This window comes from Myotis brandtii, unplaced genomic scaffold (genome assembly GCF_000412655.1).
Source record: "Myotis brandtii unplaced genomic scaffold, ASM41265v1 scaffold144, whole genome shotgun sequence".
NCBI lineage: Eukaryota > Metazoa > Chordata > Mammalia > Chiroptera > Vespertilionidae > Myotis > Myotis brandtii.
In genome coordinates, this window is record NW_005355159.1 from 150,634 (window position 1) to 171,147 (window position 20,514).

At 38.2% G+C, this 20,514-nt stretch overlaps 1 protein-coding gene across 3 annotated transcripts in view; it reads left to right on the top strand.

Moving 5' to 3' along the window:
* Positions 1-20,514, top strand: part of VWA9 (von Willebrand factor A domain containing 9) — a 31,033-nt gene that overhangs the window by 699 nt on the left and 9,820 nt on the right. For all 3 annotated transcript variants that reach the window (XR_001361071.1, XM_014535438.1, XM_005861041.2), the window contains exons 2-9: positions 2,148-2,431; positions 3,725-3,832; positions 7,038-7,193; positions 8,795-8,913; positions 9,338-9,480; positions 12,030-12,122; positions 13,855-13,999; positions 16,002-16,135. Coding sequence is in view for 2 of the 3 variants with exons in the window: in XM_014535438.1 (XP_014390924.1) it covers positions 2,210-2,431; positions 3,725-3,832; positions 7,038-7,193; positions 8,795-8,913; positions 9,338-9,480; positions 12,030-12,122; positions 13,855-13,999; positions 16,002-16,135 (1,120 nt within the window). In the remaining variant the exon portion in view is untranslated. The remainder of the gene's footprint in view (positions 1-2,147; positions 2,432-3,724; positions 3,833-7,037; positions 7,194-8,794; positions 8,914-9,337; positions 9,481-12,029; positions 12,123-13,854; positions 14,000-16,001; positions 16,136-20,514) is intronic.

Consider the following 20,514-nt stretch of genomic DNA (forward strand, 5'->3'; position numbering starts at 1 on the left):
TTTGCTATTTTTTCATATCACTTCATATTATTATTATTTTTCAACAGTTTCTTAGTGATTTCTTCCTCAGTACTTAAACTGCTCTTTCGTTCCTTTATTTTTCTTTTTCATGGATGCCATGTTCTTTGGAAGCTTGTTTAGACCAAGTTAATGGGCTTTAAGGCTTCCTCCACGTGAATAGGAGTTCACTTTTTGAATAAGAATTATATGTCACAGGGGGCGCATCAGGATTTTAGAGATACTTAGGTGGGGCATGGCCAAGAAAAAGGTTGGGAACCACTATACTATTCTGTCGGGCCTTAACAGTAATTACATAAAGAAGGGTTAAATGGGAAACACAGGGTTAGCAAATTACATTGGATTCTTTGCTATAGTACTCGGCTTCTGTAATAAGGCCTGAACTCATTTTTCTTGGAAGACCCTTCCAGAACAGTGTTCCGCATCACACACTTGGAGGATGCTATTATAAGTGAAACATCAGGGTAGCAATTGGTTGGGCAATTGTTGGTGTTTAGAGTGGTGATGTCAAGTCATCGTAAGATGTGAATTATACGTTTAGCACACAATGTTTAAGAGGAATACACAATTTAATTTTTTCTATCAAAATGGTTAAATATTTTAGAATTCTAAAGTCTGGAAATGTACTTTATATCTCTAGTTTAGTCTTTATTGATATTGGATACATGAGGCATTATTGTATTTGAAATGTATCTCAGGCCATTCATTATGTGCTAAAGAGGTTTTTCCTACCTGACTCAGTCCCTGGCCCTCATTTATAACATTGTTTCCATGAACCAATATATTCTGAGTCCATGCCTCCCCACCCCTTGCAGCCTATTTGCACATGGACTTTTAAAATATCACACATTTGCAGTTGGAAATTGTACCAAAACAAGCAGTCTGGCCACTGTTAGGTGTTTTGAAGTAAGTTCCAAAAAAGAAATTAGTGAACATTAAATGTCTAACCCAGTGGTTCCCAAACTTACTTGGCCTACCGCCCCCTTTCCAGAAAAAATATTACTCAGCGCCCCCTGGAAATTATTTTTTTTTTAATTTTAATAGCAATTAAACAGAAAGATATATGTATTAATGTTTCTACCTTTTTCGTAAAATATAGTAAAGAAAGGTGTAAATTAGAAACATTGAAGTTTGAAATTATGAAACTATTTTTGTATATATACATACGATCCTGTGACCTGCTTTTCTCACTAACACTTTATATAAATATTTCTGATATCTACATGTGTCATTTATTTATATGATATTTTATTGTGTCATTAGACTATAGTTTGCTTAATAATAGAGTAGCAGCAAGCTGTGTTCCCAAGAGCAGGTCTGTGTATCTGTGAACTTTTTTCTTTATTTTTGAGACCAGAAATGTTTTCTTTGTGCTAATTCTCAATCCATAATTTTAAAGAACTTTTTGTTTTCTCCATTTCTTCTACATTTTGACTCTTATACACTGTTTCATGAGATAATGCCAGCTGTCATACATACTCTTTAACTTCGTTCTTTTCCTTCCCAGTTAAAGCCTTGTTGCCTGTTTACATTCAACAAATAATACTGAGGCTAATAGTCTTGCTTTTGTCATGTTTAATGATTTCCAGCTTTGTCTATTTTGGATTATGATTTTTCTGGCCCTTTCATTTTTATATTTTGCATTCATTTTAATTAAAAAGATGGGGGGGGGTGACACCAAGTAACAAGATAATTAAACATTTGCACTGTACTGTTATATCAATTAAGATAGTGATGGTGCCCAAAGACTGACTGATTGTCAAAAAGCGCCACAATGTGACAAATAGAAATGTCCTTTAATAAATTAAGTGTTGGAGAGAGGATGTAGGAGTGTGTGTTATATTAAGTTGTATAAAATTTGGAACTGTGACAGTCAAGGACTACCCGAATTTAATGTTTGTGTGTGTTTTTTAATAGAAATACTTAAGGCCATTCTTGATTTATAGCCATTTAGTGGGTGATTGCTTGCTTGCTTCCCTCCCACTGAATTCTCTAGATTTGCCCTCACCTCACTTAAATGGAGTTTGCCTCCACTCATTTCTGGAAAGTTTGGTTAAAATTATGGTGGGGGGCGGGGGAGACTTTGTACTCTCCATGACATATAACCTAACCATATTTATTTTCTACAGCATTTTTCTATTTATAGCTGTCTGTCTGCATTCTGATTGGGAACATTGGGCTCATTTTCATCATGCCAACAGTGGTGGTAATGGATGTATCCCTTTCCATGACCCGACCTGTATCTGTTGAGGGGTCTGAAGAATATCAGCGCAAGCACCTAGCAGCCCACGGTTTGACAATGCTGTTTGAGCACATGGCCACGAATTACAAGCTTGAGTTTACAGCCCTGGTGGTTTTTTCATCACTCTGGGAGCTGATGGTTCCCTTCACAAGAGATTATAACACCCTACAGGTATAAAAAGGAATGAGTTATTGTATGTACAAGGTCCAAATTGATAGGGAGCAAAAAGTGTTATCATATTGTACTGAATATTTAGAACTTGGAATTATTGAATGGGTAAGTCTATGGGTATAATATCTAAGTATAGCTATAAGACAAGGATTCACAACTGGTAGGTTTTATGTCTTTGGTAGGGTTATGAGTTAGAGCTGTGAGTTGTTTTCTTCTCTTAGTTTCCTGGAATTCTCTCAGGATGTAGTGGCCCATTCCCTAACGTTCATTAATATTTCCAGCAGAGTCTAGCACAGTGCCTTACCCATAGTGATCAGCCAATAAGTGTTTGTGAAATTAAATTGAATAGTTTAATAATTGCTAGGCAGTTTAGAAATCCAGGGTCAGTGTAGTTTGATTTTTAAAGTGTAAGTAATAAAATTTTGTTAAATCATTATTTTTTATCTAACTTTTTCTAAGTGACTCAATTTTTGTTTTTTTTTTTATTGCACTTGATTTCTTATAAGTGAGTAAACTAAGGATTTTGGATCTCCAGCAGTTCTAAAAGTTAGAGAACTCTTAAAGTAGGTGGTGCAGAGTAATTGTTAAGACCTGGAGTCCTGGAGTCAGACTGACTGGGTTCAGATCTAGACTCTGACACTTCTAGGCATGAGACCTGGGAAAGTTACCTAATTATTCTGTACCTTAGTTTCCTCATTTTAAAAAATAGTTTAAGCCCTGGCCAGTGTAGGTCAGTTTGTTGGGAGTCATCCCATGCAATAGGAAGTTGCCAGTTAGATTCCTGGTCAAGGGCACATGCCCAGGTTATGGACTTAATCCCCGGTGGGGAGCATGCAGGAGGCAGCCTATCATATATGTTGCTCTCTCACATTGATGTTTCTCTCTCCCTCTCCCTCTCTCTCACAATAAATAAATTATTCTTTTTTTAAAAAAATGGGTAGGGTGTTGTGATGAGTAAATGCATGTAAAGTGCCTAGAATGGTATTTAGGATATAGTTAGTTCTCAGTAAATGTTGGCATTTTTGTGATGTATTTAAAAGTGCTTAATTATTTCTTTCAAGGTCCACTTAGAAAGATGAACTTGGTGAGCTGTTCACTCTCACCTGATAAAGAGGACAGAATGAAGGGAACCTCTTTTCATTATCCTTTATAACTGAGGAAGTCTGTTTTACTGTTTTTAAGAACCTATGCTTTGGAACTCTTAGAAACAATGTCTCCTATGTAACATGCATGCTTTTATGTTGTTTTCTGATAACAAATTAAAATGAGCAATTTTATCTTTTATTCAATTAGGAAGCACTAAGTAATATGGATGATTATGATAAAACCTGCTTGGAGTCTGCATTAGTTGGTGTTTGCAACATTGTTCAGCAAGAATGGGGTGGTGCAATTCCTTGCCAGGTAATTATCAATTCTTTTTCATTGCTCTAAGTTAAAAACATTAACCACTGAGGTGCTTTCATTTTCTTTAAGCTCTAATACAGCATGCAATGTAATTTCTACAAACTATGTTATATGCTTGTGGTATCTTTTTAAAAGAAGGCACTAAATCAACGCTAATATGCTCAGAAAGCAGCATAATTGTGCCTTAAAGAAAGCATCCTCCTAGTAAATTGACTTCTTGAAAACTAGTATTATTTGTGTAAAATACAAAGGGCCCACAGTGGAATTTTAGAACACTCTCTAGAAGGGGTGATTTTGATTTTTTGAGTGATAGAATTTTAAACATCAGTACAATGTAGTCTATCTTCATTATCTCAATGTAGCATTTACTCAGCCAACTTTTAACCATCTTAACTATCTGTTATCTAAAAAGTGAGGAGTATGAATGTCAGGAAATCAGTTGCCCTTTACTTAGAGTCTATAGTAGGTCCATATTAGCATCAAATCAGAGCAGAATAGTAGCTGAAAAAGAGAATTGGAAGTTTGCTATACACAGGTGCTTTAAAAAGTGGTAGCATATTTTAAGAAAGGTGCTAAGAGGAAAATTATAATACTGTAGTCTACAACAGAAGTCAGCAAACTTTTCCTGTGTTAGGCTTTGCAGGTGTCCGTGGCAACTCCTCAACTTCGCTATCATAGCATGAAAGCAGCCATAGGTAATAAGTAAATAAATGGCCATGCTGTGTTCCAGTAAAACTGTATTTACAAAAACAGGCAATGGACCATAGTGTATGATTTGTATTTTAGGGTCAAACACAGGCTTCCTCATTAGTGTCAGTGGCATCACTGGTATTTATGCCTGTGGGTAAGGGAAAGGTAGGGGTTGACCTACTCTTCCTAAATGAAGGGCAAAGAAATACGGGAAATGATGGAACTGGTCTTTATCTTGATTGCAGAAGTGGTTACATCACTAAAAGCATTTTTCAGAACTGTATACTAAAAAGGGTGAATTTTATTGCGTGTAAATTATATATCAATATACCCAACTTTTTAAAAATCGTTTGGGTTTTTTTGCTGTAAAACTACCCTGTTTTATAGAGTATGAACTAATGGGTTAATGAAGACCCTGAGCTACTGCTAAAAGGTTAAATCAAATACTTTAGTGGACCCTTGCTAAAAAAAAGCTAGTAAATGCCTTTTAATTAATTTATTTTCAGAAATAAAAATGTTTGGCACCTTACTTCATAAACATTATTTATTTGGTAAATCCATGCAAACAGAATATCTAATTTCCTAACCATATACTAAATAAATGAAGTTTTATTGTCAGTATCTTCTGAACTGGAAGCTAGCAAGTAGCACAATTTCATTTGCTATTTCTTCAGTAGTTTTATTTTTTTAATTAAATATATTGGGGTGACATTGTTTAATAAAATTATATAGGTTTCAAGTGTACAATTCTATGATACCTCATCTGTATATTGTGTGCCCTACCACACAAAGTCAAGTCTCCTCCGTATGATAGTCTTCAGTAGTTTTAGAGAAGAAATTCAGAGAATTTGTGCACCAGAAAGACTTCTGCCTTTTATTGTTTTTTCTTCCTTTGCAAAAAGGAAGAATCTGAATTAGAGATGTATTGTACCCTGAGGACAAGGGCTGGACCTGAATCCACTTTAACTTATTTGATGAGTTTTGGGGTGAACAATTCAAAACACTGGACTAAAGGTGGAAGTTATTAGTGATTATTTTTATAATCAATTACTGTCAAATATTTATTTTAATGTGGAATTTTTTTAACCAACCTTTGAGATAGCTGGACTGTGTCTTTATTATTTGAGTAAAATCTGTCTCATTTTGACATTCCATGAAATATTTCATCATACAGTATTGAAGAAACTAGTGGCAGAAGTAAATCATTAAATAGCAATTTTTGGTACCTAGAAGAGGAAATTACTTTGTAATCAATTTGACTATCTTCCCAAAAGATGACATTGCTCCAGGGGACCTCTATGAAGTAAGCATTCTTGGGTTTTAGAAGTAGGTGCCAATCTTGTTACTTCACATGGTACGACCACCTAATACTTCCTTACTGGCCTGTATTATCAAGTTACTAGGAGAGCTAAGATAATTCTTCTCTGAAATGCTTGGAAAAGGCTGCCCCCCACAGGATTGCTTTGAAGCAATGAAGAAAAGAAAAATGATTTGTAATTATAGTCTCTCATTAGGATATTTTGAAGGGTTTTTCAAATTACAGGTTGATTAAGAATGTATTTTAAAGGTCTTGTACACATGTGGTTAAATGGTTTTTAATAGCCTGGCCAGTGTGGTTCAGTGGTTGAGTGCTGACCTATGAATCAGGTGGTCATGTTTCAATTCCCGGTCAGGGCACATGCCCAGGTTACGGGCTTCATCCCCCGTAGGGGTCCTGCAGGAGGCAGCCAATCAATGATTCTTTCTCATCATTGATGTTTCTATCTCTCTCTCCCTCTTCCTTCCTCTCTGAAATCAATAAAAATATGTTTAAGTGGTTTTAATAAATGTATTTTTAATGCAGTTGTTATTCTAGCTGACCAAGGGTAGAGTTTGTCATCTTTAAAAATAAAGTGTCAAGGTTCAGACTTCTGTGCTGCTAATCTCTAGGGAAACATAAAATAAGCCCTCGTGCCATTTTTTCACATCGGTGCCTTAGGTGCCACCTCCTTATCTAAGAGATAGGATTCTAATTTTAGTACAATTGACTAAGCGCTAGTTATGAATGTTTTTGTCCTTTTTAAAGTTTTCATAGGTAGGTGCTTTTTTAAAGGTTTAATTAGATAAAATACAGTATATTGCATAGATCTTAAGTACACAGTTCATTAAGTGTTGACACATGCATATACCTATGTAACCACTGCTCCAGTCAAAAACATAGAACACTTCCATTTCCCCCCAAAGTTTTCTTATGCCTCTTTCTAGTCAGTATCCCCCCATGCCCACAACCCCTGTTTGGTTTTTCTTAGCTTTGTTTTACCTGTTCTAAAACTTACATAAATAGAATTATACAATGTATCTGTCATCTTTCACTTGACAGAATATTTTTGAGATTTATTCACATAGTTGCTTATATCTTTGCAGAGGTAGATTTTTCAGTATATATGCAATTAGAAATGAAATTGCTAAATGAGGTTGCTTTAAATGAGTATGTTATTTTATATATAAACCTTCTCTCACTTTTTGCAAACAGGTTGTTCTGGTGACAGATGGCTGTCTTGGCATTGGTAGAGGGTCACTGCGGCATTCCCTAGCTACTCACAATCAACGAAGTGAGAGCAACAGGTTCCCACTACCTTTTCCCTTCCCATCTAAGTTATACATCATGTGTATGGCAAATTTGGAGGAGGTAATGCTTTTTACTAAGTTCTTTCCAGTTTGATTAGATATATTTTAGGACTCGGTTTATTTTTTAGTATGTATATCCCCTTAGTATTATATTGCAGATACTATAACATTGAACTCCATTGGTTTCAGCTGAGGCTGATCAGTTATCTTTGAAAAGACCCTAGAGCTCAAATGCTCTTTGAAAGTTAAAAGCACTGCTCCATTTTAGGAAATATAGCTAGAGTTGTTAACCATCCTACTGCCCATCAAGACTCTTCAGATGCTGAAATGTTCTTTTAAATGTTGGATATTTCCATCGTTTAGGAATTCTTAAGTCTATTCCGCCAGAAATATTGATAGGAGTATGCTTTGATTTTTTTGGTAAAGTAACATTACTCTGATGTATGTTTTATTAAACTCTATTTCCTGGTTATACTATTTTCATCAGGAAAGCTATTTTCATCTCAGTTTTTTATCTATAAAATGTAGATGATAATGGTACTTACCAAAGATGTTAGAAATACTTTGGAGGAAAGATACTATGTCAATACCAACCGTGGTCATCTCTGAGAATCTTTGCAAAACTACATCTGAATTAAATAGCTCTATTGGTATCATTTTATATGACATTTCCTCTTTGGTAACTTTGAATCAAAATTGTTATAGTTGTTTTCCTGCTCACATTGTTAAATTGTTACCAGACAAGTCTGGCCTAGGGCCTACTGGTAAAGTGCAGGTTCTTGACTTTGAGTAGGAAAGATTTCACAATGCGAGTCCAGGTGTTTTTGAGAGTATGTTTATTAAAGCTGGAGACATGAAACAAAGGGAGGGCTTAAGGTAGGAAAAGCAATAGATGTTTTTGAGAGTATGTTTATTAAAGCTGGAGACAGTGAAACAAAGGGAGGGCTTAAGGTAGGAAAAGCAATAGGAGAAGAAAATTCAGAGAAAAGTGGTCCTTGGAGACAGGTTCAGGGGGTTAGCCTGGGTCTAGTTGCCACTGCCCAATGCTCTCCTGGTTGCACGTCTCATGGGGTCCCTTAGAGTTTAGGAGAAAAACAGCAAAGATACAAGGCCACAGCATGCTCTTGTGAGAGCACACTCTTCTTCCTTTGCGTTGAGGCTTTTATTCTCTCTAGCCTGCAGGAATCCTAGGGAAGATCTCAGGGGAAGGACTTAACAGAATATTCATTAGCTTCTCAGGTGTGTCCTTCAATAAGTTGATTCATCAAAATGAGCATAAAGAAGTCAGGGGTTATTTTCTGGTTAGTTTGATTTTTAAAAAATGTCATCAAGAACGTCATTGAAGAGGGACCTGACCAAGGCCATTCTGTCCCAGGACAGTCTGAATTATGTAAACCATTTTCCTTGGTTAGGGAAGGTAAAACCTTATGATTCATTAGCTAGCTGTAAGTTGCTCAGATTGTTTGGCCTTGCTTAATTATATTGTCTCAGTTTTCCATATTCTACTTGCCAAGGAATTTCTCTAGCATCTTACTCTTCTGCCTCAAAATCATCTCCATTATATTTATTGCCTGTGTTACTGTGATGGGTATGACCTTGTGTGCTGTTAATAATCTGGCATTTTGTGCTACTTTAAACAACTCAACTGTTTTTGCTTTGTAGCTTCAGAGCACTGACTCCTTGGATTGCCTTGAACGTCTCATAGATTTAAACAATGGTGAAGGGCAGATTTTTACTATTGATGGCCCCCTATGCTTGAAAAATGTTCAGTCTATGTTTGGGTGAGTATGTACTTAGAGCTTTTTTTTGCCTTCTTACAATCCATTGTAATTTGATATCCAGCAATAATATGTATTTTACTATTTCTAATTGTGTCATTTCATTTCCCCCAAGTTTCACATTTTTCAGATAAAATGCTTGGTAGAAGTGATTTTTAAAAGTTCATTCCCTTTTGAATTAAACATGACTAAATCTATGTTGACTTCCTTACAATGACTCGGCAATTTCAAAGATTAACTTGCTTTAGGACTTTTCAAAATTGAAATTGCTTCACCAAAAATGTCAGATTTTGTTCTGTTTCAAAATGGTCACATCGTTTTGGAGTCAACTCAAAGGGAAAACAACTTAGCATCTTGAAAAAATTACTTGAAAAATATTATATGTATCATCTTACTCTTCCTATAATAATTAATCATCATATTCTAGAAAACTGATAGATCTGGCATACACGCCTTTCCATGCTGTTCTCAAGTGTGGCCACCTAACTGCAGATGTGCAAGTCTTCCCCAGGCCAGAGCCTTTTGTTGTAGATGAGGAAATCGATCCTATCCCTAAAGTCATTAACACAGGTAACTTTTTTTAAAACTTCCTTCTTAGTTCTTCTATTATCCTAACTTTTTCCTAACTTTTGACTTTTACTCCTCTCTATCCAAGATAGTTAAAAAGAAATGTAAATTCTGATACGAGGATGCTGTCATCATCAGTTATACACTTTGGATGGGAGGATGCATTGCCTAAGGGGTAGCAGATTAGTAGCCCTTTGTGGTGATGGTGAGGTCATGAATTAATCTCCAATCCTAGATAATAACCCCAAATTCTAGAGTTGGAAATCATGGCCAGATTCATGAGCATTGAAATCCTTGAGGTAATTCTTAATAGATACTAACGTTACTTAGCATCATAATTGAGGTCAGATATGAAGGGCTGGCTTCTAGACTTGGCTGAGTGACACTTCCTGCGTGGCCCTGGACAAGACACTTCCTCTAGTTCTTTCTGGCTAAGTGAGTGGAATCTGTAGGTGATGGTCTCTAAAATCTCAGCTCTGTACCTCTCTAGCCCCGCTGCTTATATTATGACTGAAAGAAAGTGAAGTGGCACTGCTTTTACCTGGTTCATGTTGCCAGTGCTGGGCTTAGCTAAGATTGGCAAAGCGAAGAGTCAAAAGTAACAAGGAACAGTAGAGAGGAGAGTTGTCTCCTGTTGGAGGGTGAACTCCTTGAGCTGTGGGTACACATTAAACCATCCCGGTGTCAGTCACCATTGCACCCTCAGTGCCTAGCATAGTGTCAGATGCTTAGTAGATGTTGACTAGGTAACCAATCAACAGATGTCTAAAATTTAAAATTAAGTGCACAGTAAATGTTCATTTCATTCTTGGCTGTTCAGGTGTTGTTTTTTTGTTAATCCTCACCCAAGGATATTTTCCCATTGATCTTTTAGAGAGAGTGGAAGAGAGAGGGAAAGACAGAAACATCGATGTGAGAGAAATACATCAATTGGTTGCTTCCTGCACACAGGGCCTGCACACCCTGACCAAGGCCTGAGCCGGGGAGGAACCTGCAACCAAGATATGTGCTCTTGATCAGAATCAAACCTGGGACCCGTTGGTCCATAGGCCAACACTCTATCCACTGAGCCAAACCAGCCAGGGCTTGGCTGTACAGTTTTAAGGAGTTTTAGAGTGAAGGACTAAGCACAGGCTTTTTATTTTTTGTGCATTTAGCTCCTGGCTATCTGGAAGTAGGGCATCCATCTCTCATTGTGACGAGACAACCGTGTATTAAGCTATGTCAAACCTTCAGTTAGATTCCCTCCCATCTATTTTGGATGAGTAACTTTGAATAGGTCTTTCTTTCCTATGTAAATAAACTTTTAGTCCATGATCTTGGTAATAGCTTATACTTAAACCCTTTTCTACTCAAATGAAAAATATGTAGCTGCTTTTGCTGATTCATTTGTCATTCAGCTAAAGAAGGTAATGAAGGCAAATCTCCAGAAAAGCAGTTTCCTGAGTCTTACAAGTACAGTGTACACTCCACAAGCCTGATTTTTTTTAATTGTTTTGAAAATATGAGTGTGTTTATATGCCTACAAGACTGAAAAGCAATTCAGTAAAATATATGTGTGTGTGTGTGTGTGTGTATATATATATATATGCACACATACATACACTGTATGTGTGTACACACATACAAATATATATATATTTGTTGTTGTTAATTCTCATTGATTCTTTTAGAGAGAGTGGACGGGAGGGAGGGAAGAGGAGAGAGAGAGAAACATCAATGTGAGAGAGACACATTGATTAGTTGTCTCCTGCATATACCCCGACTCGGGCCAGAGATGAACCTGCAACTCAGGTATGTGCCCTTGGCTGGGAATGGAACCCAAAACCCTGGTCCCCAGACTGACTGTCTGACCATTGAGCAACACCGGACAGGGCCAATAAAATATTAATAGAGGTTTCCTTTGATGATAAATAATGAGTAATGTTAGTTTCCTTCTTTAGAATTTTTAGTGTTTTCCAGGCTTTTATACTATTTATATGATCAGGGGGGAAAAAACCTTAAAACTTTTAAAAAGTATTTTGGGTTACAACTTTTATTTTTTACTTATTTTATGTTTCCAACAAATATTTTTGGTCTTTAATAGGCCTCTCTAAAACAAAGAAACCATTGTCATATTTAGACTGCTAGCTTGATTTTGCAGGGAATGTATTTCTTTCTCAGAATAGCTTTACCCTCCAAGGTTGCTTGGTTGGAGTTGTGGAAGTGTTTGACTATGAGGCCTGGTGGGCTTGAAAAATCCCTGATGATATAGAGGGATTTGGCCTTTACCTTTTGCTTTGGCTGAGGATCTACCCTCATAAAAAATAAAGTTTAGCTGATTTGTCATATAATTTAATTTAAATTCATTAAATAAGGATAATTATTCTTATTTTCTGAGCTACTTAAATGAAAATGTGTTAGTTATCTAGGAAGACTTCTAATAACCTTCCTACCCATCATACTTGAATTCCATATCTAAATTAAACATTGTGTTTATGAAATCTAGTACATAGAAAATAATGTACTTTCCTATAGAACTAATTAATTCTATGTTGATTTATCCTTTTCAGATTTGGAAATAGTGGGGTTTATTGATATAGCTGATATTTCCAGTCCTCCAGTTCTGTCCAGACATCTGGTCCTACCTATAGCACTTAACAAAGGTGAGTTCTCTTCCTGTTCAGTGATACATATGAAGTATCTTATTGTCTAAAGTTATTCTTAAGTGTCAGATAATAGAATAGCCCATTTTGCAGAGTTTTAGGGAAAGGAATAGTGATTGGTTTGGATTGAATTTTTTAAAAATGGAATATTGCCTCTTCTACTAGAAAACTAATTCTGCAGCCTTACACTGTGGAAAGCATTTGACACATATTTATTGTGTATTGCTTTATTAATTTACAGTGGAGGTCCTCTTTAGAGATGACAATGCTTTGTCCCTAATCCAAGGCTCTGCCTTTCCTGGTAGAAGCATGGCAAGGAAGCCAAAGTGATTCTTAGAGGTTGCCTGATAAATATGGAGTGAAATACAGCTCCATAAGGGGAGAAACTACACCTGTTCTCTACCAGTGATACTCAGTAAATACTGTGTAATAAAATGGAAGAATCCAGCCCCTTGGGAGGCTTTTTATTACTATAGAATAAAGCTCTCCAGGAACTATAAAGTCATGTCCCCCAAATTAAACATCCCTATGGAGAATGTTAGTCTCTAGCACTTGAAACTTCTCTTTTCTCTGTTCTAGGCTGACCATCCACTTTATGTTCACCAGCTCTCTCCAAGAAGCATATGTAGTCAGTCAGGTTTCTACTTACTGAGTTATGATCACATTCAGTTGATGGCGGTTGTCTCAGTTGTAAAATTGGCTATTCCATAACCCTCAATCACACATGCACAGACGGAATCTTGAAATATGCCCAAAGATGGCTTATAGTGATTATTGTTCATAATTTACTTTATTGTTCTTGATATTAATATTGATATCCAAGTTTTCCTTACTTCTAAGGCCTAGAGATGGCGGGAAAGGAGGCAGGGATTCTGCATGCCCATATATATATTGCCAAGAAAGTGGACAAAATGAAGAATTTATGTAGGGGAACAGTGGAAAGAAAAGTGTGGGAAGGCAGAATGGGGCCATGTCTTAAGGGCTTTTGAATGTCAAGGTAAACTGGGCAAATTCTTCCTATTGAATTAAAAAGTCTTTGCATAAGATTGAGTGGGCAGATAGTTCCAAAGAGAAGTTAATTGTAGGAAGATCCATTTGTCAGCAGAGTGCATGAGAGAACCTGGTGTTGGAGAGTCAGATCAAAAAGTTTATGGAGTAACACTCTTCATCTTGGGTGGGGGGGAGGCTCGCCTCCATGTGCTCCTGAAGGCTGTCAGTTGAGAATACTCTTGCTATCTCTGAATATGTGGTTTTGTTTAGAAGGTACGTGAAACCCCCAGAGAGCACCTAGCTGAGTGTCCTAGTAGAAGCTGTGGAAAGCTAATTTTTGCGTGTATCAGCTTCACTAAAATGTAATTCTTATACCAGACATTTCACCCATTTAAAGTATACAAATCAGTACATTTTAGTATAGTTATAGAATTGTGCAACCATCACCACAGTTCATTTTAGAATCAGAATTTTAAAACCCCTAAGCCCTTCATCTTCCTCAGGTAACCACTAATGTCCTTTCTGTCTCTATAGAGTTGCCTCTTCTGGATGTTTCATATAAATGGAATTCATAAACATGTGAAAACTGATTTTTATATGGATATAGGAACACCAGAATATGAGTTTTTCTTTTATAAATCCATTTACTTTCCTTCCAAGGCTAGAAACAGCCAACAGTATAATTGCAGTTTGGATTTTTGTAGCACATCTCAGTCTGACCTGTTTTCTCTTCTTTTCACAGAAGGTGACGAGGTGGGTACTGGCATAACTGATGATAATGAAGATGAAAATTCAGCCAATCAAATTGCAGGCAAAATACCCAACTTCTGTGTCCTGCTCCATGGCAGCCTAAAAGTGGAAGGAATGGTAGCAATAGTTCAGCTAGGGTAAGAAATGTTATTTTCCTTTGGTTGAGTGAAAGGGAGAATCAATTAACAAAGTGAAGTTTTCCCAAACTTTTCTGAAAGAAATAGAAAGGTCCTTGTCTCCTTTTTCCTCTCCCTGCCATACCCTTCCCACCTACCATCACCTTCTAAATTGCTCTTTAAATTATCCCCTAGAGCAGGGATGGGGAACCTTTATTCTGCCAAGGGCCATTTGGATATTTATAACATCATTCGGGGGCCATACAAAATTATCAACTTAAAAATTAGCCTGCTATATTTGGTCAAACATTTAATTAACTCACTCCTCATGCCTTGGCAGGGCCAGACCAAATGATTTTGAGGGCCTTACACAGCCCTCGGGCCAGACATTTCCCACCCCAACCCTAGATTAAGTAAAAAAGCCTTTTAATTATATTGCTTTTAGATTATAGAAGTTTTCTTCTATTTTATCTAGGAACCTAGATTCAGTTATAGCAATGCTACCAACTTGCTATTAGGATCTTATGCAGTGTTCACAGACTCCTCAGCTACAAAATGAGGAGGTAGAATTAAATGAAAAAAGATGCTGATAAAATTGATTGAACTTTTACCATATGCCAAGCACTCCTTAGGCTCCTTATATACGTTAACATATTTAATCTCTCACATACACTACATAGGAGGTATTGATATTATTCCCATTCTGTAGATGAGAAACTGAGGCTTAAGAGGTCAAGGAACTTGCTCAAGGTCACATGACTAGTAAATGGAAGAGCCAGGATTCTTACCTATGGATTTTTACTCCAGAGTCCATGCTTGTAACCACTCTGCTGTATTTCTTCCCTCAGAGGAAAGCCCTTCTAGCTTCTACATTCACTGCAGTCTCAAATTTGCAAAGCTACCTGCTTCCCTTGCTATAATACCTGTTGTTAGAAAAGAAGAGGTGACTGAGCTTTTTCTGGCCATTGCCTGGGATAGACTGATATGAGATCAGAGGAAGCATGGCTCCATTTCTGCTTGAGTTAAAATTAGCACAAAAAGAAGAATGTAGCTCTTTTTAGGTATTGGTTTGCTGTATTTCTTGGTACCCAAACTTACTTGCACTGGCTCTGAAAATGAGAATCACCTGGTGCCCTTTGCGAATTGGGAGCAGAGCTGGGTGATGGCTTTGTGCCTTTTGTTACAAGGTCTTCTCTGTGTTGGTGCTGCTGTGAATGACTCATGGAGGCAGCTGAAAAGACCAATAGATCGCAGCCCTTACTCCCCACCACCCCTGCAGCTGCCTCCTGCCCTTGTGATTTTTTTCTCTTTTAAAACTGCTTTTGCCCTAGCCAGTTTGGCTCAGTGGATAGAGTGTCGACCTGCAGACTGAAGGGTCCCAGATTCGATTCCAGTCGAGGGCTCCTACCTCAGTTGCTAGCTCCTCCCTGGCTGGGGCCCTGGTCGGGGCACGTGCAGGAGGCAACCAATCGATATATTTCTCTCACACTGATATTTCTTGGGCTTTCCCTCTCGACTGCTTTTGCCCTAGTCGGTTTGGCTCAGTGGATAGAGTGTCGACCTGCAGACTGAAGGGTCCCAGATTCGATTCCAGTCGAGGGCTCCTACCTCAGTTGCTAGCTCCTCCCTGGCTGGGGCCCTGGTCGGGGCACGTGCAGGAGGCAACCAATCGATATATTTCTCTCACACTGATATTTCTTGGGCTTTCCCTCTCTTCCACTCTCTCTAAAAATCAATGGAAAAATATCCTTGGGTGAGGCTTAAAATAAATAAACAAATAAATAAATAATTGCTTTTGAGTTCCATATCTATATAATTGAATAAAAATACATGTCCCAGAGGAATGGTGATATTAGGGGGCAGCAGTATGCATTTTCAGGTTTAGGATTTGGCTTTAGTAAAAGTAATATACCTGATTTCAAAGCTGAAGCTTATGCCACTCAAGAGAAAAACACAGGTTAGACTTATTTAACTTGACAGTCACAGGCTTGACATTTTGATTTTCCATCTTCTCTCCATCTAGTCCTGAATGGCATGGAATGCTCTACTCCCAAGCTGACAGCAAGAAGAAATCAAACCTCATGATGTCCCTCTTTGAGCCTGGCCCAGAACCTCTCCCATGGCTAGGGAAAATGGGACAGTTGGGTCCTATTTCAGGTATAACGCAGATCAGATTTTATTGATCTTGACTTTGTTTTCCTCTCTGCTGTTCTGAATGGCTCTGTGTAGTCAGAGAGCTGCGTGATCTCCCTATGGGTGTGCTGTGGTCTCTGATGCTGGATATGTAAATGGAGAACCCCAGAGAGTTTGATGTTTGAACTTTTTAACTTTATAACTCGGGAAACCATCATTTAGGTTGCTTTAATTACATAGAAGCGCACTAACTGCTTAGAGTAAAAAAGCTACTCTCCATAAACTTATTTTTCTTTAATGTAAAATTTCCTTAGTGTAATTTTCAACCCAGATAATCCCCAGTCATTCCTAGATAATGTAATCCCCTTCCTTCTTGGAACTGTTTTCCTTGGCTTTCCTAACATTGCATTTTCCTGGTACTTAACCTTTTTCTTCAGCAACTTTTCTTTTTCTGGCATCTTTTTTTTCTTCTTGCCTCATGATGTTCTTTGCCTTTTTCTCTTGCATTAATATACTCTCCTGGTTATTAAATCAGCCATTATAGCTTCAGAGTCCCCCAAATCTACTAGTATAACTAGTCCTGCTTGATCTTTCCCTGGAATTTGCATATTGTATTTCCACTTCCCATTGGACTTCTCCACCTGGATATTCTGCCACAGTCCTAAGCTCAGTATGTTTGTTATAGAAACCGTTGTCTCACCCCTTCCCTCTTAAACTGTTCCTTCTTCTGATTTTCCTACTCCTTCTGATTTAGGCCTTTTACCTTTGTACTCCTAGGTACTCAGGTTCCAACTATAGAGTCATCCTTAAGTCATTTGGGCCCATTTCACTTTCAGGAACATCTACCAAGCAACCTATTTTGTGCCAGGTCTAGGGGATAAAAGAGTTAGCAAGAGTTACTCAAAGTCTAGTGGAAAGGTGAACAATAAACACAGGCGGACACAAGGTCAGAGTTGGCCTGCAGGAGAGGAGGATCACCTCTGCCTAGAGGACTCAGGAAAATCTCCTCACAGGACCCTGGCCAACTTTTTGGGGGAAAAAGAAGACAGAGGAATTTGGTGAGCCAGTGAAGGGAGAAAGGGCATCCTGGACAAATGGAATCCTTATAGAAAAGAAAGGAGCACAAACTGGGGGAGGGGTTGGAAGGCCAGAGGGTAGGTTAGAGGTTGGCAGTGGCTGGAGCAGGGCAGGCCTCATCTGAAATGTGAAGAGCTGAAACTTTATTCTGCTGATATTGGAAAGCCACCAAAGGGGAGTAATATATCAGATCCTTCTATCGGTAATGAGAACAGTGGAGGTACCAGTTAGAAAACTTTGTAGTCTAGGTACTAGTGCCCCCTGGTATTGTGCAATATGACCGAAATCCAAGTGAGTAATAGTAAATTTGCATTTAGAAAGATAACTGAAATGTGGATTTGAAAAGGTGAGGACATCATGTAGTAAGAAGTCGACTATTATAGTCCTGGAGATGTGAAGGTGAGAGCCAGAACAAGGGGTAGTGGCTGGGGAAAATGGATGGGATCCAGGCAAGTCATACTAGTATTTACAAAGAAGAATAAAGGAAAGAGAAGAATTAAGAATGATCCCAGGTTTCTGACCTGGGCTGCAGGGTGAAAGGTGGTACTATTAATTAAAACAGAAAACATCCCTGACCGGTTTGGCTTAGTGGATAGAGAGTCGGCCTGCGGACTGAAGGGTCCCAGGTTCGATTCCGGTCAAGGGCATGTACCTTGGTTGCAGGCACATACCCAGTAGGGAGTGTGCAGGAGGCAGCTGATTGATGTTTCTCTCTCATCGATATTTCTATCTCTCTATCCCTCTCCTTTCCTCTCTGTAAGAAATCAATAAAATATATATTTTTTAAAAACACACAAAAAAACAGAGAACAGAGGAGGAAGAGTAGATTTGGGAAGGATTTCTTTTGTGCATGTTGAGTTTATGCCTATGAGATTCAGATGGAGGTGCCTAGAGACAATTCCTATATGAACCTACAGTTCAGGAGAGAGGGCAGAGTTGGAAATACAACTTTTCATTATAAGCACATCACTGATTGTTAAAATGGTGAGAATGAAGGAGATTACTTAGGTCCAAAATTTTCGTGTGCAAAAATAAACCTGGAGAACTTGTATAAAAATTCTGTTTCCTGGGCCCCCACATACAGAGATTCTGATTCAGTAGGTCTGGATTCAGGCCCAGGAACTTACAGTTTTAATATTACCCACATGATTACAATCCAGGTGATCTACACTCTATAAGAAGCTCTAGCCTTAGCGCAAAGTATACAGATTAAGGGAAAAAAGAGAGCCAAGGACCAAACCCTTAGAAAGGGACAACTATTGGGGACAGTGGAAAGGGTGCTAGTAAAGGAAAATGAGAGGGAACAGGCAGATGAAAGGGAAAGTAGAAGTGATGTCCCGAAGCCAAGAGAATAGAGAGACTCAAGAAGGAAGTACAGTGTCTCGTACACTTGTGCATGCTTATCAGCTGAGCTCCACGAATGCCTTTTGCCATTGAAGCCTAGAGAAGATTTGGACTAAATATAGGCCCAGATGGTAGGCCAAGGTTCAGCAAGCTTTTTCAGAAAAAGAACAAGATAGTAAATATTTTAGGCTTTGCAGACCATGTGGCCTCTGTCATAACTACTGAGCTCTGCCATTGTAGCACAATATATGCATAAATGATAGTGACTGTATTCCAAAAAATGTTACTTATGGACACCAGAATTTGAATTTTATATAATTTTCATGTACATTTCATGAAATATTATTCTCTTGATTTCTTTGCCCAGCATTTAAAAACATAAAAACCATTCTTAACTCAAAAACAGGCAACAGGCCATAGTTTGGCTACTGAGCTAGGATCCAGGGGCTGGGGTTTTAACCTCACGCTGGGACAGGAGACATGACTTTGGTTCCAAACAAGACAAAGAATTGAGCTCTGTGAGTAAAGCTAAGAATGTGGAAGGTCTACCCTCTCAGTGAGAGGATGGCAAGAAAAATTCTACACATTTTTTTTCTACCCACTTTTCTGGATATAAAGAAATTTAAAAGTCTTCTATGAGAAATTGAAGCCCAAGTCCTTCACCATGCAGACTGATGCTGCCCATTCTGAAATGGGGATTTCTAAAACCAAACAATACAGAACTGGTTCTGAAGCAATGAAACCTTGATGCATCCTCCAGAAGGCCATACAGTGGCTCTGTAGGGACACCTCTACAGCCCAGGGAAAAAGGACTTCCACAGAAAAACCCCCGCTGACGATGAGATCATGATTTGAAAAACAGTTTCCAAATCATAAGAGTATTTTATCTCCTTTGAAGGAAGGCCAGCAGAGTGACTAGCCTCCTGAGAACTAAATCTGAAACAAACTGTGGAATGAGTGTTTTAAAGATTGAAGAGTTTTAGGAAGGACTAGAAACCATGAGGAAAGAAGAGGACACTATAAATCAGAGTCATTTGATCTTGACAGGACATGATTGGTGGCTTCATAAAAGTAGCTTCAGTAGATAGTTAGCCAGGACATAGGTTGAGGAATGAATTAGATATGAGGAAATGAAGATGACAAGTTTGGCCACCAGCAGTTGGAGGAGAACACAAGGGCAGAGGAAGTCCGTGTGTGTGTGCGTGTGTAACGATTCCTCACCTTCATCTAGCCTCTCTAGCATCCTTACATTCATTCTGCCTTTCATTGTCACTGTTTGCCTTGTTCTGGCTTTCTTTACCTTTCACTTAGGTCAGAGGTCAGCTAACTATGGCCTGCAGGTCAAACTAGCCCACTGTCTGTTTTATAAGTAAAGTTTTATTACAAATGGCACACTCATTCCTTTCGTATTGTCTATGGCTGCTCTCCTGCTCCAGTGGCAGAGTAGAGTAGTTATAACAGAGACCATAGCACCCACAAAGCCCTTAACAGAAAAAGTTTGCTCACCCCTGGCCTAGACTATTGTGATAGTTTTCACCACAGACGCCTGTCCATAATCTAAGATAGTAGCATTCACATTTCTTTCTGATCTGGCTTCCAACCAGCAGTGCTTGGCTTGTTACATGCATTCTTCATTCAGATTGGACTGCTGTTTACTCTGCCTTATATTCAAGTTATTATTTTCCTCCCTCTGGGTCTGTTCTTCTTTTCAATGAAGGTAATAAGAGCTTTTTTTTTTTAAATTTAAAAGGTTTATTGAAAGTGTTGCCTTGTTATACCTGAAGCTTTCCCTTTGTTTGGTTTCTGGTTAACTTCAGTTAGAATAGCAGTGATTACTAGGTACAATACTGGTTCCATATACAAGTCCAAATATCATGCATACAAATATGTGTTGTTGTTTTTTTATTGTCTAAAGTTTTACATATGTCTCCTTTTTCCCCAATTGACCCCCCCCCCCCCACCATTCCCCCCCCCGGGCACCC